Raw genomic sequence first — 20,705 nt, 5'->3', positions numbered from 1 at the left:
AATTAATATTATGCCACAAATTCTGTCGATTGAGTGTAACTTGAATTCAGCCCGGAATATTCCTTTAAATTGTCGTCCTTGTTATCATGATTTTGTACAGAAATCAACTGATAATAAAACTTGGATATTTATTTTGTAGAAATATCAACATTAAATTCTCTTTATAATAATCACCTTGTAGTGTCATGACCTTAAATCATAAATCTAGTTATAGTGAGAAACTATTTAGCAGAGAAGGACTCTTCCATTAAAAGGAATGGGCGCAATTGGAAAACCCAACGGCCAACAGATGTAGAAAAGGAAGTCCCGCCTTACAAGTAAAAGAGCCAATCACTTTTTAGATACAGACATCACATGTCAATCAACTCGAGAATGTGCATTTGCATTGGCAATACTCATGCACATTAGAAAATGTAGTTTGTTAGTGTAAGCTTAGGTAAAGAAGCACAATTTATGACACTATTGTTGTCAGACACTATTGTCTCACTCAAGTAGATAGGAGTTGCACTTGTATGCCATTTGTTTACATAGAAAAATAGCTGGTCAGCCTGCCTGAGAGTTTTCAAAAGATGGCCGCCGATTGGACTGACTTACTTAAAAGACCCTGCGTCCCGGGGCCTGGGTAGCTCAGCAAGCAAAGGTGCTGACTACCAAACTTCGAATCCAGGGCGTGCTGAGTGACTCCAGTCAGGCTTCCTAAGCAACCAATTGGCCCAGTTGCTAGGGGGGGTAGTGTCATGTTGGGTTTACCTCCTCGTAGTCGCCATAATGTGGTTCTCGCTCTCGGTGGGGCGCATGGTGAGTTGTTCATGGATGCTGCGGAGAATAGCGTGAGCCTCCACATGTGGTAATGTGCTCAACAAGCCACATGATAAGATGCACGGATTGACTGTCTCAGACACGGAGGCAACTGAGATTCATCCTCCACCACCCGGATTGAGGCAAGTCACTACGCCATCACGAGGACCTAGAGCGCATTGGGAATTGGGCATGCCAAATTGAGGAGAAAAAGGGAGAAGTAAAAAAAAAAACCCTGCATCCCAATCTGGACCCTATTCACCCTAAACAGTACCCGAGATGAGAATTAGAGTTTCCCAAATCATAGTATGTGCAAATGAGTGTCCCAGAGTTGCCCGGATAGTCTACTGTTTCTGTTAAATTTGGAAAGTGTGGATCCGTGAACACTTTTTTGGCTAATATTGCCCACAATCTCTTGCTCGACGGAAGAGGTGTTTATGAGTTCGCTTCAGAACTACGATTGTCATACTTGAAAAACTACAAACATGGTGGTGAGACCGACGGTGCATCATCTCTTCATCATGTTTTTACAACATGAAACAACATTAATGGTTATGTAAGTTTTGTTGAATGCTGTCAAGAGAAACTACTTTTTCTCGCTGTCAGACAAAGATGCTGATTGGCTCATTAAATTACAAATGATAAAGTGGCTCCATTTACATTGATCAAAAAAGGGTATGTATGATTATTAATCCTTATTTAGTCATCATGCATTCTTTTATGTCCGTCTACTGTATTTGTACTGCTTAGTGTGGATGCCCTTGTGTATTCTTAAGAGCTTCTTTTTCGAAAAATCACGGCCCCTAACCACATCCTTCACAGTTTTAGCGATAAATGCATTGAGTTAATATGCGTTATTAATAAAAATTGTATATCCTTTCTTATATGCTAAAATGAGAACTTTCCTGACCCATCATTTATATGTTAAAAATATATTTAGTTTAATTTTTTCGATTATTTGTCTTCTTTATCTTATTGTTGTGACTCAAGATGGTGCCGAGTATGGCTGCTGCGTTGCGAGCTCCGACACAATAAGGCAGTGTTTTGTTTGTTTTGTTCACAATTCTTATGTTTTTGTCTTGGATGTTGTCTGCCTTATTGTCTATGACAGACAAACAATTTTGGACATTGGTTCAGCAGTTTCACACCGTAAACCGGACTTCAAATTCCTCAATGCCGACCCGCTGTTTACAAACACGCAAGTGGAGCCCTTTGTCTGGGCAGTCCGCGGAAATGCAGAAGGAAAAGGGGAAACAGAGCCGGCGTTCTCATCAGAGTAAGACGCCGCGCAAATTGACCCCCGCTACCCAGTATTCTACTGGCAAATGTTCAGTCTCTGGATAACAAGCTCTGCGAGCTGAAAGCGCGGATCTCTTTCCAATGAGAGACGAGGGACTGCTGCATTATCTGCCTTACGGAAACTTGGATGTCTGCGGAGATTCCAGACTCAGCCATTGAACCCGCGGGGTTCTCCGTGCACCGAGCGGACAGAGCGAAAGACCTCTCAGGTAAAAGCAGAGGTGGTGGTGTATGTTTATGATCAACAAATCCTGGTGTGATCAGAGGAACGTACATTCTATCTTTCTGCTCTCCTGATCTGGAATTTCTCATGCTTCTGTGTCGACCATTCTGGCTACCGAGGGAATTCACAGCAGTCATTATCACAGCTGTGTACATCCTGCCACAAGCCAACACAGACCGGGCAATCAAGGAACTGTATGGGAGTATAAGTGAGCAGGAAACCGCAAGGAACTGTGGCCGCGTTCATTGTGACCGGGGACTTTAATAAAGCCAGTTTCAAATCAGTCGCACCAAAATACCACCAGCACATTAGTTTCAACACACGAGGGGACCGGGTTTTGGACTATTGCTACTCTCCCTTCAGGGATGGCTACAAATCCCTCCCCCGCCCACCATTTGGCAAATTGGACCACTCTTCCATTCTGCTTCTGCCCACTTACAGGAAGAAATTGAAACAGGAAGCACCCACCCTCAGAACAATCCAATGCTGGTCGGACCAATCAGACTCTATGCTACAGGACTGTTTTGATCACACGGACTGGGAGATGTTCCGGTCCGCCTCCGATGACGACATCGAGGTTTACGCTGATAGCGTAATATGTTTCATCAAAAAGTGCGTGGAGGATGTAGTTCCGACCAGAACAATATGGATCTACCCGAACCAGAAACCATGGATAAATAGCGATGTTCGCGCGGTACTTAATGTGCGGACCTCCGCTTTCAATTCCGGGAACGCGGAGGAGCATAAACAAGCCAGTTATGCCCTCCAAAAAACAGAACAGCAAAACGCCAGTACAGGAACAAGATTGAAGGACAGTTTAACAACACCATCTCTAGAAGCATGTAGTAGGGAATTAACATCATCACGGACTTTAAAGGGAATAAAAACTCAGCCATGAACACTGCTGCCTCTCTCCTGGATGAGCTAAATACTTTTTATGCTCGTTTTGAGGGAAATAACACCGCCCTCGCGAAGAGAGCTCTCGCGGCCGAAGCTACAGAGGTTAGTTCACTCTCTGTCTCTGTAGCGGATGTAACCCGATCCTTCCGATGGGTGAATATCCGCAAAGCTGCAGGCCCAGACGGCATTCCGGGCCGCGTCATCAGAGCGTGCGTGAACCAGCTGGCTTGTGTTTTTACAGACATTTTCAACCTTTCCCTATCTTTGTCTGTAGTCCCTACATGCTTTAAAACATCAACCATTGTGCCTGTTCAAAGCAATCAAATATAACTTGCTTAAATGACTGGCGTCCTATTGCTCTGACCCCCATCATCAGCAAATGCTTTGAGAGACTAATCAGAGATTACATCTGCTCTGTGCTGCCTCTCTCTCTTGACCCATTGCAGTTTGCTTACCGCAACAACCGCTCCACTGATGATGCCATTGCATCTACACTACACACTGCTCTCTCCCACCTGGAAAAAAAGAACACTTATGGGAGAATGCTGTTTGTAGACTACAGCTCAGCATTCAACACCATAGTGCCCTCCAAGCTAGATGAGAAACTCCGGGCTCTGGGCTTAAACAGCTCGCTGTGCAGCTGGATCCTGGACTTCCTGTCAAGCAGACGCCAGGTGGTTAGAATAGGCAGCAACATCTCCTCATCATTGACCCTCAACACTGGAGCCCCACAGGGCTGTGTTCTCAGCCCACTCTTGTATTCCTTGTACACACGACTGTGTGGCAACATATAGCTCCAATGCCATCATTAAGTTTTCTGATGATACGACGGTGGTAGGTCTGATCACTGACAATGATGAAACAGCCTACAGAGAGGAGGTGCACACTCTGAAACACTGGTGTCAGGAGCACAACCTCTCCCTCAACGTCAGTAAGACAAAGGAGCTTGTGGTGGACTTCAGAAGAAAAGACAGAGAACACAGTCCCATTACCATCAATGGAGCACCAGTGGAGAGAGTCAGCAGCTTCAAGTTCCTGGGTGTCCACATCACTGAGGAACTCACATGGTCCATCCACACTGAAGTCGTTGTGAAGAAGGCTCATCAGCGCCTCTTCTTCCTGAGACGGCTGAGGAAGTTTGGAATGAACCGCCACATCCTCACACGGTTCTACTCCTGCACTGTAGAGAGCATCCTGACTGGCTGAATCTCCACCTGGTACGGCAATAGCACAGCCCACAACCGCAAAGCACTGCAAAGGGTGGTGCGAACTACCAGACACATCATCGGAGGTGAGCTTCCCTCCCTCCAGGAAATATATACAAGGCGGTGTGTGAAACAAGCACGAAGGATCATCAGAGACTCCAGCCACCCGAGCCATGGGCTGTTCTCACTGCTACCATCAGGCAGGCGGTATCGCAGCATCAGGACCCGCACCAGCTGACTCCATAATAGCTTCTTCCCCCAAACAATCAAACTTTTGAACTCTTGATCTCCCACGATAAAAATAAATCAGCATTGCACTTTATTACTCTTACTCTTATATCTCACACCGGACTGTCATAAATTATATTATTATTATATATATTCTCTCTTAACAACTTACTGTCAACCGACAGCCTGAATGTCAATACAGTACAATACAACCTACTGTACATTCTATATATACTACTATATATACTTTTTTATTTTATTTTTTTATTGAATAATGTGTATCTATATTGTGCTTATTGTATACTGTACAGTGTATGTTATTATTTGTATATTGTGTTGTGTGTAATAATGTGTATGTTAGACTTTAAATTGTGTTGTGTTAATTTTATGTTATTGTAAATTGGTATATGTCTCATCACTGTCACGACTGCTATATTGATCGGAACTGCACCCAAGAATTTCACACACCATTGCACTTGTGTATATAAATAAATGTGATGTGATTTGATTTGATTTATGTATAAATTTTGGATGGTTTATACAGATGTTTTTTTATCATTTGTATTTATTTTATTTGTTTCTTTTTTCCTTCACCTGTACTTGTCTTTATGTTTGTATTCATACATTGTTTGATCTTATCAAACATTTATATGGAAAAAACTCCACCGTTTTACCGCCATTTGTGGACTTTTCAGACGGTCCCTTACCACACCCTCCACAGTATTAGCACATTTTAGCACAATGTGTGGACTTTTCAGACGGTCCCTTACCCACCGTAGGCAAATTTTCCAACTTACTGTATGTTAAATTGGCGATCTGGAACGATTTCACCGTGACGCCATCTGACCAGCTTAAATACAGGACCCATCATTTTATCTTTAAATATGGGACGATCCCGTATTTTACTGGACGGGTGGCAACCCTAAATGTATCATAAATGAAATGCAATGAAAATGATGAATGAATGATAGTAAATTGAAATGAGGAACATGCAGTCCATGATAACTGTAACAGGATGTCTGACTGGTCGGTGTGTGGTAACAGGATACATTTAACTATGCAATAGAAGAGTCTTTTTTTTAAAGGCACGATTTAATGACTTGATAGCGTGTCCCAATAATTGTACACTTTTTTGATACACACTAAAAAGTAGACACTTTTCCATTACAAAACAGTGCACACTTTAAGGGCATAGTATAGTAGGAAAATTGGGATGCAGCATTTGTCATGGCTAAATGAACTGTCAACCCTATTACCGTCAACCCTGTTACTTTTTTTTAAAGACACAGCTATATCTCAACATATTTTTATTTATTTATTTATTTATTTTTATTTAGCTTGAATGGCACAGTGCAATGTATTAACATATAAAGACCATCTTTGATAGAATGTTTAAAAATGTTCAGAAATTTACTTTAAAAATCACCTTTTTGAAATAGAAAAGGCACTGTTTTCGCGGAATGACCCAGTATCCAAGGAGTTCCAACACATTCTGATTAGCCATTGTAGTATTATCATTGTGTTTCATTCAATGGCAGATGGGGGAGCATTCGGAAAAGCTGTCTACATACTTCAGCTTTAACCTGGTTTGGATGTTTAATGTTAATTTAACATAGAAAAAAGTACAACACACATGTTTCAGAATGTATTGCCCTTGCTCTTTAGGGTTAGAAAGGATTTTATTTGGACTGACAATAACTAAATTGAAGAATTAAGTAATTCTTGTAATTTGTTTGGGCTGAGATGCAGTCGCTTAGAGCTTCTTAGTAATTATTGTTTGACTCTAAGGGCTTTTAACTGGAAATGTATTTGTACTGTTCCTCAGAATCAGGGGAAACTTTCAACACACAATGAATCAGTTTTCAAAGAACAAATTTTGTTTGTTCCATTTTCATTTCCAGTCAAAAGCAAGCACACAGTTTTATGACATTTATTACATCATAGTTTTAATCTGAAATACTCCAGAATAATGTGACAAAGCATATCAGTTTTTTTATTTTGTACGATGCTGCACTATTTACTCACAGAAAATGTTTATATTATTTATATTTTATATAAACTATAAATATATAAATTAAACATTCAATTAAAATAAAAAATGGCTTCCTTTTTTTTTTTTTTTTTTTTTTTTTTTTGTCTTTGTGTGCCTTCTTTGTTGCTTGCTAGATCTTTTTAAAGTGCCTCAATAAACTTAATTATTTGACCTACATGTGTCATTCTTTGTATAATGGTACTTAAAAATGTTATCCTTTCTGCTCTATACTATTTATGTTTGTTCAGAAGTCATCTCAGAGTTTTGTGACCTCCAGTGACCTACAGGAAATGAAGGAAATGTTCCCAGTAAAGATACAAGTTGAAAGAGTGCGATGGACAAACATGGTCTGGTTTCCAGGGGACTATGAAGGTCAGGAATCATCAGAGTTGGGGATCCTCACTGTCCTGAGAAAACATACAAAGGTCCACTGCGGAGGTGGATTAGAAACATGCTAAAGTAAATACCAAGGTGAGAGGCCATCTTTATTTAGACAAAATCAATATGGTGCAATGTAAAAAAGTGTTAACTGAAGAACTTCAGAAAATAAATAAAGCGGAGAGCAGCACACTCGTACACAAATTTGATGTACCAGATTGAAAGAAACAAGGAATGCACACACATGCTAGGTCTCTGCGGTAACGCGCTCAACAAGCCACGTGATAAGAAGCGCAGACTGACGGTCTCAGACGTGGAGGCAACTGAGATTCGTCCTCCGCCACCCGGATTGAGGTGAGTCACTCCGCAGAGCTGAAGAGGTAAAAAATAAATTAAAAAAAAATGTGTGAAAGTTACAGACATACAGACAGATAGATAGACCGAGTTGGGATGACCCATATTCTTTTAACATGCAGGTCAAGAGTACAGTTAAAGTAGTTAATGGTAGGTAATTTTATGACTTTTTCAAATACAACTAGATGTTGCAGTTTCACTCATATTATGTATTATTTATGCAGTTTCACTCATATTACACAACAACCTAAAATGACCTTAAACGGTAATAATAATAATACAAATATTCCTTGTTGTTTTCTGCCTTGCTCTTAGTCTTAGTTGTGGCTATGATTAACTTTCATCTTCCTTCCTTAACTGCCAATCATATAAACATTTAGCAACTGAAAAAAAGAGAAAATTTGTAATATAAAACGTGTAATTTAAAACATTTGAAAATTCAAGAATGAATGAATGAATGAATGTTACATTAATATAGCGCTTTTCTGACAATACACTCAAAGCACTTTACACAGTGAACAGGGGACTCTCCTCAACTGCCACCAGTGTGCAGCATCCACCTGGATGATGCGACAGCAGCCATAGTGCGCCAGTAAGCTCACCACACACCAGCGATTGGTGGAGAGGAGAGAGGAGTGATAGAGCCAATTAATGGATGGGGATTATTAGGAAGCCATGATTGATAAGGGCCAATTGGGGAATTTGGCCAGGACACCAGAACCCCTACTCTTTTCAAAAAATGTCCTGGGATTTTTAATGACCACAGAAAGCCAGGACCTCAGTTTAATGTCTCATCCAAAGGACAGTGCCTTTTTACAGTATAGTGTCTCCATCACTATACTGGGGCATTAGGGACTACACAGTCCACAGGGTGAGCACCCCCTGCTGGACTCCCTAATACCTCTTCCAGCAGCAACCTTAGTTTTCCCCAGGACATCTTCCATCCAGCTACTGTCCAGACTCAGCCCTGCTTAGCTTCAGTAGGCAACCAGTCTTGAGCTACAGGATAATATGGCATGATGAGAAGAGGAAGTTGCTGTTTTAAAAGAAAAGATACACAGGCACATGTGAGAACTGGACTGCCAACAACAACGGTAGGTCACCAACCAAATCATACTTTGTTGTAATATTCTTATGAATCCTTAAACATACTTTTGAAATAACTGAAAAGAAGAAATTATTGTTAAAAAAAGTATCTTAAAGTAAAAAAAAATAAATAAAAAAAACAAAATGCCTCTCTGGTATTGTAAGAGAGGAAACAGCTGAGTAGTATTGAAATAGAATACAGTCCAAGTGTGAGAGAAAGAACAAGACACACTTTCTATATATATATATATATATATATATATATATATATATATATATATATATATATATATATATATATATATACATACATACACACACACACACACAGACAGACAGATAGACAGGGTTGTGGAGTAACAGAATACATGTAATTGGATTATGTATTTAAAATTTAACTTTTCCACTACAGTTACAATTTAAATCATTGGTAATTAGAATACAGTTACATTCAAAAAGTATTTGATTACTGAAGAGATTACTTTGCATTTTGTCATTTGTTTCATTTAATATTTAGTCCTTTCAGATGGAAAACATTTATACATATAAATTATGCGATCCAAAGTGCATTTGAACAGCGGTGAAACACTTTCTTATGATGTGTTACATTCATACGAGCAGACAGAGATGTAAGTTTGAAGTAAGTTTGGAGCAGAAGAAATATAAATAAACCTTGTGTAAATTGTCAGCTTTACGCTAAGCTAAAATGCTATTTCTAGCCATTCTACAAGCACATGTTACCAGGCACGATCATATTTTTTTTATCAAGAAAATTCACATTGGATCATCATTTCTTTTTTTCTAGTAAGACCTTTGATATTAGAGCAAAAATCATTTTCTTGATAATAATTTTTGTATTGTTTTCCTGTAAAAATATAAAAAAATCCTTAAAACAAGATCAATTTGATTTATATTGTTTTAGAATCAACACTTCATAAGATATTTAGGTTATTCAGAGAATGTATTTTTAACTTATATTTTGTCTTACTGTACTGCCAGAGTTTTTATAGTCAAAACAAGTGACAAAATCTACCAATGCTGAAGAAGTAATCCAAAGTATTTAGAATACATTACTGACCTTGAGTAATCTAATGGAATACGTTACAAATTACATTTTACAGCATGTATTCTGTAATCTGTAGTGGAATAAATTTCAGAAGTAACCCTCCCAACCCTCTATATATATAGAGAGAGAGAGAGATACACACAACGCACACACAGACATAAAAATAAATGATACATCTGAAAGAGTAATGAACTTAAAGAATAATAAAAATAAATAAATAAAAAAAACATGTTGTATAAGTGTACAGATCATACATGGTTAGGAAGTCTAGTGAGGTGTGACATGTCTAGTGTCTATTGTATTTAAATATAGTGCTGTGAGAAGTGTTTGACACTTTGGCACTTGTGGCTAAGGGTAGAAAACAAGGGTAAGGGTAATCTAAATCAACTAAGTTATACTTTATTGTATAACAGAACTGTGAAATCAACAAAGTATCAGTGAAGTAGTTGAAAAAAACAAAACAAGCACTAGATAATTATTTCAGTGCCCAGTTAATACAGAAACTGTGAAGATTGCATTAAAAAACAAAAACAAATAATTTTTAGTTAGTTCCAATACCGTGGATACATGCCACCATGTGTCTCATTCAAAGAGCACTGATGACTGTGTGCATGCTCACTGGAGTCCACACTTGAAGCCAATCAAAAAAATGTTTTTGTCACCAATACTATGAAATGTGAATTTGAATATACAGAACATACAAACACATATTCAACCAATAATATGTTTCTCCAACTAGCCTAAGAAAGAGTCATCTGGACCCAGAAGGTCTAATAACCTGGAGAGAGCTATCCATAACCCTTAGACTTTCTTTCTTCCATGGAACACAAAATGTGACTTTTTTTTAAATGTCTCCACATGGTTTATTGAACATTATGTAAGTGAATAGGTTACTATGCAGGAGACATTTAAAATTTAGAGAACAAATACTAGTTGACTACACAAAGTATTCTTAGAGATCTCAAATGCGACCTGTTGCCTTGACTATTTAAATTTTAAATTTCTTTTTAAATATTTAAACAATGTCTGCATTTAGCTGAGTAAAATACAACCACTACCTCTTACAATAGTTAACAGACAATCTCATCTCTAGGTTGACCAGCCAGCTCATCCATGGAAATGAACATCACTAATTCAACTGAAGGACCTTGCGAAATGCCTGCGCGTCCATTCTTCATATGTATATACACACTCATCTTTCTGGCAAGCCTGGTGCTCAATAGCATTACAATACATGTGTATTTTTGTAAATCTACCATTGAGTCCAGCATCACAGTCTATCTCAAGAACCTGGCTGTCGCCGACTTGTTTGTCTGCCTGTGCTTGTTATTACGCATATTTAAATATGCCTACAGTTCAGTGGAAATTCAACGCATCTACTGTAACTTTGGTGCCCCAGCCTCCTACCTGAACATGTACTGCAGTATTTTCTTCATGGGCTACATTGCTGTAAACAGGTATCGATACGTGTGTCCATATGCTATTGGGTCATTCTCAGGAAACGGTGTCATTTGTGCTCGAAAAAAGTTATTGCTGAACTTTAAAGAAATTATATGCTAAAGACACTAAGGGGACAGCTATAAGTGGATGTGCCCCCCCCCCCCCATTCTAAATGGGTTGTTACAGTCTGGCAAAGTAACAATATTTATTAGGGCTAACAATTTAAGACATTAATTCAGTGCGATTAATTATAACCTCTTAACCTGCTATAAAAATAAAAAATGGACCATAATAAGGAGAACTTATTAAGTACTGTACTATTAGGGGGCAATAAGCGCAACTCCAGCTATACAGGCAACAACTATACTTACTGACAGCAGACAACACAAGATGATGTTGTGTCTTGCATTCAAACACAGCTAAATGGAGCAATACTCTGAGTGCAAAGGTCTCAAGACGTATATTTCTAAGTTTCAAACTACGTTTAACCTGACACAGCATCCACAGCAGACCTCTCATAAACTGAAAAACCCCATTATAAAAATCCATAGGACAATTCTCGAGGGAACCTACTGTGAATTTGCCATCCGGGTTCATCTACAAATGGTTTCACAGCTGAATGAATTTTAGTGTCCAGTTTGATAAAATTTATATTTTGCATTATTTATTACAAATGTTAAAATCTATTTAAAACATAGTCAAAAAAGGACACAAATGGGGCACAAATTACATTGTTGCCTGAGAATTATAAAATGAAAATTTTTTTCAAAAGTCTTCACTTTATTTCATTAATCACTGCTGCTTCATTTCAGATACTTGAGGATTGTAAAGCCAATGGAAACGTACACGTTGCAAACAGTCCGCTCGAGCCGCTACATCTGCCTTGTGACCTGGGCTGTCCTGCTGTGTGCTGTTTGTGTCTACATTGTTGTTTTCATCAGTTCCCACAGTGCTGATAAAAACAATTCTACCCACATTGGTTTCGATTGTGACATCTTTCATAGTGACTTGCTCAAACAGATCTATCTGGTCATGCATGTTGTTTCTTTTTTTCTGTTTCTGTTTGTGCTGGTATCTCTGGTTCTGCTTTATTGGTGGACTATACAGAGGCTTCAACAAGCTCAGCACACGATGCCAGCACTGACTGGCAGCACCAAGCTTAGCAAGTCTAAGCGTAACATGCTGGTGTTAGTGACCATTTTCTGTGTGTGCTTTGTGCCCTATCACTTGGTGAGACTGGCTTACACCTTCAAACCCTTGCTGCAAGACTGTGCATCTGCACAGACATTTTACATCCTGAAAGAGATAACTGTTCTGCTTGCAGTACTAAATGCCTCCTTGGATCCAATTATTTACTTTGTCTTTTGCAACACCTTCAGGGCCTGGCTTAACCTTTAACAGAAATGTCGCCAACCAGAACAAGAGATGAAGGTAAAGTGTGTAAAGTTGCCAACCTCTAAATCGAGATAAAGGTGAAGTGTGTAAATTCTGCACCAACAAACGAGAATTACCGAAAACTCCCCCCATCTTCCAGCAGTCAAAGCAGTGATGGAAACTTAAGTCTGAGATTCGGACTTGAGTCACACTTAAATTGCAAAAAAAAAAAAAAAAAGACTTGACGAAGACCCTATTCGAATTGCATTCTTTTCAGAACATATGTATTAGTTGACAAGCCATTTGGCAAAATTCGGCATTTTGAACTGAAAGCATGTCGTGTACAGTATGTGATTTTTATGTCATTCATAACTGTGAATGTGAAAACATTAATGGAGCAGTTTTCAGCAAATTAGGCTTAAGACAAGAGCGAATGTGTGTATATTGTAAAGGAATTGAATGAATGTGGTAATCTGGCAGGCTTTTGAAGTAGTTTTTTAGAAAATTCTCTTGACATTGTCTAAAAATTATCTATAAAAAAAGCACAAAGTAGAGTATTATTATCACCCTCAGATCAGAACTAGAACTTGGTAAGACCTGTGACTTGTGACTTCTATTGTGCTTTTAGGTTTTGGCAAGGACAGTGTCATCTATTCGTAATGCAAATATTATTAGGTAACAATTTAAAATCAATTTAAGATTTTTAAAATAATTTCTTTTTATCTTTAATTCATTTTGAATTTTGTACAGCATCTCCTAAGTGCCTTCTTTTAAAAGAAACCATTTTATTTTGAGTATATCTTGTCAGGTTTGTGCTCAAAAAATTATCCGACAGTTCAAGGAGTAGTTCACCTAAAAATGGAAAATGTACTTTTACACACTCATTTACTCACCCTTATGTTGTTCAAAACCCATATGCTGGGTTTTTTATTGGAACATACAAATAGATATTTTAAACAGCTCTATTCCAGGGAATAACAGTTTATACTGAGCAGGAGCTGTTGAGCTTCATAAAGGACAAATACTATAAAGCACTATTAAAGGTTCAGTATAAAGATATCATAACAGTAGTCAGTATGACTCGTGCATTATATTACAAGTTTTCTGGGGCCACACAACAGCTTTGTGTTGTATGGACTACTTTTATGATATTTTCATGATGATTTTTTCCCCCTCTTTGAATCATGAATTTAGTGCTCAATATGAACTGTTTTTGTATGGAAAAGAGCAGCGTTTGGATTATCGAAGAAAAGACAGTGTTAAGATTCTACTGGGAGAAAAAACACAATGAGGGACAACTTCAGGGCAGTAAATAATTTTGTGTATTTTCTTTTTGCTAGCCAGCTGACACATTCATGTCATTGTACAGGTACATTAATGATGAAAAAAAAATTCAAATATATTTGTCTTTTCTATGAGACAGCAAAAAAAACAAAAACAAAAAAAAACAGGCTGAAACAGGAAAATTGCTAGCAATGCAGACACAGTGTTTGTCCTATCCTGTGTGAACTTTAAAAATACATGTATCTTTTAAACCCAAAAATTATACAATTTTGGGCCTTTATCACATTTCAAGCCTTTATTCAGAAAATGATTGTATTCAATGTCTTTACTATATTAAAGGACCAAAGAGGACCATTATATTTGTGACTTCAACACCCTTATTATTTGATTCATAACATGCATCACGGCAGTCCTGAGGTAAAATGTCCTCTGTGTGCCACAAGTTAAATGTTCTACCAAACAGATTTGTTTTTTAAGGTTAATAATCTATCAAGTTTTATATCAAGAAAACCTACCTCCCTACCCTAAACCTAAACGATGCTGTCATAAAAAACTAATTTGACATGAAAGGCACAATTGCAGAAGCAACCAATTTCGATTTGCATGCTCTTCAGTACTTGTACCCAGGGGCCGGTTGCACCAGCAATACGTACGTTACAACTTAGCCTAGTTGTGATGTAAATGGGCACTAAGTCACAATTTACGCACTACTAAATATTTGAGCGTTGCACCATTAAACTTAGGTAGGACGTAACACTGCGTATGAACTAAATATTTATGGAAGACTCTGACCAGGAGTAATGGATGGAATAAAATAAGCAGACTGATATTTTATGACATCAATGAGCTCATGTTTTGCATGACAGGCTTCAGTCCTTTTGACATACAGTATGATGTTGACATTTACACTCGTTTACATTTATGAGAGAGAATTTTTTTTTACTTTTAAGCGGCTCTTCAGCATTAAACCGATCTAACAGTGCAGTTTTCAGGGTGCGTCGCCCAGTGTAGTTTCAACATATTCAAAATATATATAGGATAATAAAATGAATAAATGTAAATTTTTCCAGACTGTTGTATTAGTATTTATTTATCACCCCTTATTTACGTTAAATACAGTTCCTATATATTGTTATTTACACAGGGCAAATATACTGTTTATTAAATCTACTTTTATTATGTTTTGTATTTTAATGGAGATATAATTTATTACAGCCGACAGTTATGTGAGCAAACAATGTTGAACATCAACCGTAACAAGATCAAACTGAAATTGACAGCTTTTTAACACTTCTGTGTAGGCTGCTTATTGGATCAATACAGGTAAATGTCATATTATGCATCTACGCATATACTTTACGGAGAGTTTACGACCTACTAGTTAAGTCTTGCCTTAAGAACAGGTGGTGCAACCAAATTAAGCACAGACTTAGTTACAAACTAACTAGTAGTTACTAAGCCCTTAGTGTGAACTTTACGTCCCAACTTACGTGAGACCTTACGCACAGCTGGTGCAACGCTACCATGGTCCTTTGTGTCACAGTAATACTCTGTGAGTTGAGTTACCGCACAATTTGATCACACACAAACAAGCTTGTCAATGTAGTTGGTTATATATTGCAATCATTAAAATGTCATTACAAATCACCTTACAAGTCATGCACTATAGTTAAAGTGTTTGGATGTCATAAGATAGCAATGTGTGAGGAACAGGGCAAAAAGTAAGTGTTTATGAACAAATAATCTGTTGTTTTACTAGAGATTTGTGTGATAGTGACGAAAAATATTTTTTTCATTTAAGCAGGAAATTGCCAATATGTACAATGAGCCACGGAAAAAATAATTTTGCAAAAATGTAGGTATAGTAACATGATTCTATGAGATTAGGTTTTATGTTTGAGCTAGTTTACATGCATTTATTTACATCAACATCTATTCATTTAGCAAATGCTTTTCAGGATGTGCTGTGTTACAAAGTTTTAATTTCATTAGAAATGTACAAGCTGAGGCTTCTGGCGGCCCTGCGAGCCGGGGACACGATTTGGACGGCACGTCGAGAGAAGAAATTCAGCGTCAACTGTCCAACATCTCGGTAATGCTGACGAAGGTTGTTGCTGACTTGGAGGATCTCGCTGTAATACGTCGATCGATTACGGCGATGGAAACAAAATTCTCTGAGCTGTTTACAAGAGTGACAGAAGTTGAAAGACGGGTCGATTATCTTGAGTCATCGGAAAGGGAATTATCCGCTAATCCACCCACGTCCAAAACAGATTTGGAATTAATTTCGGAAAAACTGGAATATTTCGAAAATATGAGCCAAAGGAATAATATACGAATTGTTGGAATTCCTGAGCATGAAGTGGGCAGAGATATGGTGAAATTCCTGGATGAGCTTTTCCCGAATCTGCTCGTCATAACAGGCCATAAACTGGAAATCGAGCGAGCTCACAGAATCCCAGCTCGCAGATCTGCTGAGGGAGACAGGCCCCGATCGATTCTGGCCAAATTTCTGAAATCATCCGATAAAGATCTCGTGTTGCACCAGGCGAGGAGCAAAGGGAAGCTTTCTTGGAAGAACCATAATATTTTCTTGTTCCCGGACTTTGCGAATTCGACAAGAGAGAAACGCGATCGGTTCAGGGAATGCAAGAAACTCTTATACAGGAAATGGCCTCTGGTCATCACCCGAGCCTCGAGGAACCGAGTCAGAGTTAAAGGACGGATGAACACACATTTGTCTGTGTCCTCATACGATTCAAGTAAGAGGTTTATGTCTGGGCAGAAATAGAATATTATAGCGTGTTATTCTTGTGTATCAAGGTTATTGCTTGTACAGTTTACGGACCACGGATGTCCGCTCATTGCTGCTAATAATACTCAAGGTGTTACTGTAATGTACTGTTATCACAAATGAGATCTGCTGTGTTGTAGTCCAACCACATTGGACTGTTGTGTATTTCCGCCATCACGGGTGAGACCGGCACACTGAGTTTATCCATTAAAGAATCAAAGACCGAGGGATGGTTTACAAGCCGTCCACCGCGTCTCTGAGTGATAAACTAACAGCTGCTTTCTCTCCCACGATCGCGAAACCAGCTTTGGTGCTGCCACTTTATTCTCTCACTGTCTCTCGTACTAACCACACACACATGCGACCCCTCACAAACATTCTCGCACACATTTTTGGCTAGTAGAAAACTTTATGATAAAGCTCAGCTTTGTCCCTAAGTTATAGTACAAGCGGAGACACGTGGTAAATGGGCAGACGCCATTGACCGGCTTCTCTCTGCCCACATTCGCGGCCATATTCTCTGGCCAGAAATCTCGCATGACGCACTCTCCACGAGAGTCACGTCCCCCATTTTGCGCGCGTCACACCTTACACACACACACATTCTCACACACATACACATACACACACACACACCTACCTTCCTCATGTGTTATAGGCTTATTTTTGTTACCATATCTAGTCATGTCACTGTTTAGTTTGTAGTTGTAAGTCGGAAGTTTATTGACTGCATTGTATTGATTATTAATTGATATTACTGCATAAATAAACTTTGTTATATTTCAAAGAGAAGTGTTTTGGTTTGTTTTGCATACACCTGTGTCAAATGCTGACGGGATGTCAGTGCTCGGATTCAAGCCTTCATTTTTTCTTTTCGAAGTTCGATATTCTTCGGATGTCAATTTTCCTAAGAGAACAATCTAATATTGAGACTGTTATACTATCTGGTTATTAGTCCCTGATTCCAGGGTGGTGCCCTGGTGATATTAATCCTTATTAATATTCTATTGATTTTTGATAATTGATAATTATCTTTGATGATTGTTGAATTTGAAGGATCAATAAGCTAGTGTTAATTTTAATCAATGTTTCATCGATGTTAATAATTAATGATTATCTTTGATAATTGTTGATTTAAAGGATTAAAAAAGCTAACATTGATTCTCATCAATGTTCTATTGATTTTAATAATTAATAATTATCTTTGATAATTATTAATTATTGCTAATAACCAAACCTGCTCCTGAATGTGGCGCACTATATTTAATGGAGCCCCGTATAAGGTTTTAATGAGTTCGATTCTATTATTTAATTTAAATATTAATTAATAACTAAAGAAATAATTATTAATTATTTCTGATAGTAACACTGATCTAAACAACCAGTAGAACCTACAATTTCAAAAAGTTACATAAGCCGATTGACAAAGGTGGGCTAGGCCTACCCAACAATTTGTTTTATTATTATGCATTCGGTCTCAGACATTTGGCTCATTGGTCGCTTCCATCTGAAAGAGCCCCTCCCTGGTTCTGCATTGATCAAGAACTTCTTGCCCCTATTTTGCCATTGCAAAGCCTTTCCATCAAACTAAATAGAGATGTTAAATCACACCCTGTTATTTCACATTTGCAAAAGTATCCAGAGTGTTTAATTCAGATATTTATCTAAATGTTGCCTCAAGCCTATGGCTAAACCCCAAACTATGCATTAACAAGTCCACTTTTTGTTGGTCAGAGTGGATTGCGAGGGGGGTTAATTCACTTTTCAGAAATTCATCTTTATGAGAGTGGTGTGATGAGATCCTTTGAAAATTTGGTTCAATATTTTGAAATCCCCAGATCTCAGTTTTTTAGGTATCTTCAGATACGCCACTTGCTCTGTACTATTTTTGGGAATAGCATACACCCCCCTAAAGCAGCAGATACTCTAGGAGAGGTGATTTCTGCTTTTGGAAAGGGCCATGAGGCATCAGTGTATTACTCCTTATTAATTCAGAGTCTGGGGGACGGAGTCTCAACCACTCTCAAGAGATTATGGGAGAAAGATTTTAACCTGGAATTGGAGGAGTGAGAATGGGCTAAGATTTTAAAAAACATAAAAACTGCATCGAGAGATGCAAGGGTGCGCCTTATACAATTCAAGATTTAACATCGGTTCTATTGGACCCCCTCTAAATTGTATAGGCTTGGTCTTAAAGACACACCCACCTGCTGGCGATGCAATCAGAGGATGGAGGCCGGCTAAATGCAGATCGTTTATATGCAGATAGTTTACATATGGATACTCCTGTATGTTCAGTCTTCCATACCCCTCAGCTTGGGTTGGGAAAGGAAACCAACTAAACTTTCCTGATTTAAATCTCGTATGTGAAGTCTCATATGGAGCACCACAGGGGAGATCTCAGAAAGCTTATAATAATAAATCAGAAAAGTCTGTAAGACAATTATAACCTGGTGGTAATAATTATCAATTGCAAATTTGTTTCATGTAAATGTATTGCTTTTTTGTTTTTTAATGTATTTTATTGTACCTTCATGTATTTAATAATTGTTTGTATAAGGGTTATTTAAAAGAATAAAAGTATGTATTATTTGTTATAAACTTGTTTTAAAGTTAATGCCGTCCTGGTTTCTTTCATAACCTCCGTTCCCTGTAGATGTAGTGACACCAGGGGTCACTCTTGGGAGCCCCAAACACCTCTGCTTTTTTGAAAAAATGCCAATGAGAATTGGCGAGTGGAATTTGCATGCCACTCCCCTGGACATACGGGTATAGAAGGAGCTGATATGCAACCACTCATTCAGGTTTTGTGCTGAGGAGCCAAGACCAGGTCCCGGCCATTTCAGCAGGTAGTTCAGCGTTGTGGCAAGAGGGACACAATGTCTCGTTCCCTTCATCAGGTAACGGAGGTTACGAAAGTAACCAGGACGTTCCCTATCTGTCACTCACTCGACATTGTGTCAATGTAGTGACACTAGGGGTCCCTATACAAAATGCCACAACTAGCTGAACTGTGTTACATGAACTGGTGGTGTGTGAAGGGCAGACTGCTGTGTGCCTCGTAGCCAGCGCACCAGGACATCACATAACCTCCCCTAACGCTCTTATGAGTGTCGAATGGTCCATTAGGAACAAGTCGGCTGCCCAACCATAAGGACAGGCTAGCCCAGCCGAGGCCTCTTTTCCCTCTCTTTTCTCCCCAAAAAGAGTGGAATTTGTTAACTGACTGGGAGCCATAAGTGTCTGCATCGGGGGGTGTCCCTCCCAAGGGGAAGACACCGTGGAGACCACACCCCGCCCAAAAGAGGGGGGTGGGAGGGTATTCTGAGTGGAATATGTCACATGTTCCTACCGAGTCTTGTTGGAAGTATGTCATGTGGAGAGGTCCCATGGTAGGTCCTACCCGAAGGGGGAGGAGTTTCTACAGAACATGGTGACCGGGGGCAGAGGGGCCTCTGCCCAAGGAAGACGCAGTTTTCCATCAGGGAAACAATTTTGCGGAAGATATCACATGGGGTCGCCTTCGGGGAACCAGCACATGTGGAGCACCTACCTCAGTTCAGGGGCTCATTAGCGCATGTACTGGGCCGGTCAGCGATTTTCTCCACAAACTCAACTGCCAGAGGTCTAAGGAGGAAAGTCATCCAGGGATCACAGTCTGTGAACATGACTGGGAGTCAAGAGCGCACGTTTTCACCTCAAGGGAGGGGAAAGGTGCTATACACAAGCAGTACACCTGGCCAGTTTGTCCCGGAACTTACCTGCTTGTGCCTGCCAATACACGGGATGAGACCGGCTCAACCCAGAGATTGTAGAACCTCGCAAAGGTGTTGGGTGTTGCCCAGCCTGCTGCTCTGCAGATGTCTGCCAAAGACGCGCCACTGGCCAGGGCCCAGGAGGCCGCCAAACTCCTGGTGGAGTGGGCTCGTAACCCTGCAGGGGTTGGCACGTCCTGAGCCTGATATGCCATCGTGATGGAGTCAATGACCCAGTGGGTGATCCTCTGTTTGGAGACAGCGCTTCCTTTCCGCTGTCCACCAAAGCAAACAAAGAGCTGCTCGGAGCTTCTAAGGCTCTGCGTGCGATCCAAATAGATGCATAAAGCTCGCACCGAACACAGCAACGCCAAGGCTGGGTCTGCCTCCGAGACGTGGAAGTATGCGTCCTTCAGGTCTACCACCGCGAACAAATCTTGATGCCGGACGCTCGCTTGAATGCGTTTTTGCATCAGTGTCTTGAATGAG

At 39.3% G+C, this 20,705-nt stretch overlaps 1 protein-coding gene across 1 annotated transcript; it reads left to right on the top strand.

The window, feature by feature from the left end:
* Nucleotides 1-10,688: 10,688 nt before the first annotated feature.
* Nucleotides 10,689-12,454, top strand: LOC127421805 (G-protein coupled receptor 87-like). Its single transcript, XM_051664927.1, has 2 exons — nt 10,689-11,026; nt 11,822-12,454. The coding sequence occupies exons 1-2, from the start codon at nt 10,689-10,691 to the stop codon at nt 12,405-12,407; spliced, it is 924 nt and encodes a 307-aa protein (XP_051520887.1). The 3' UTR covers nt 12,408-12,454.
* The last annotated feature ends 8,251 nt before the right edge of the window (nt 12,455-20,705 follow it).

This window comes from Myxocyprinus asiaticus, chromosome 31, assembly GCF_019703515.2.
Source record: "Myxocyprinus asiaticus isolate MX2 ecotype Aquarium Trade chromosome 31, UBuf_Myxa_2, whole genome shotgun sequence".
Classification (NCBI taxonomy): domain Eukaryota; kingdom Metazoa; phylum Chordata; class Actinopteri; order Cypriniformes; family Catostomidae; genus Myxocyprinus; species Myxocyprinus asiaticus.
The sequence above is the reverse complement of the archived record's forward strand: the minus strand, read 5'-3'. Positions and strand labels throughout refer to the sequence as shown.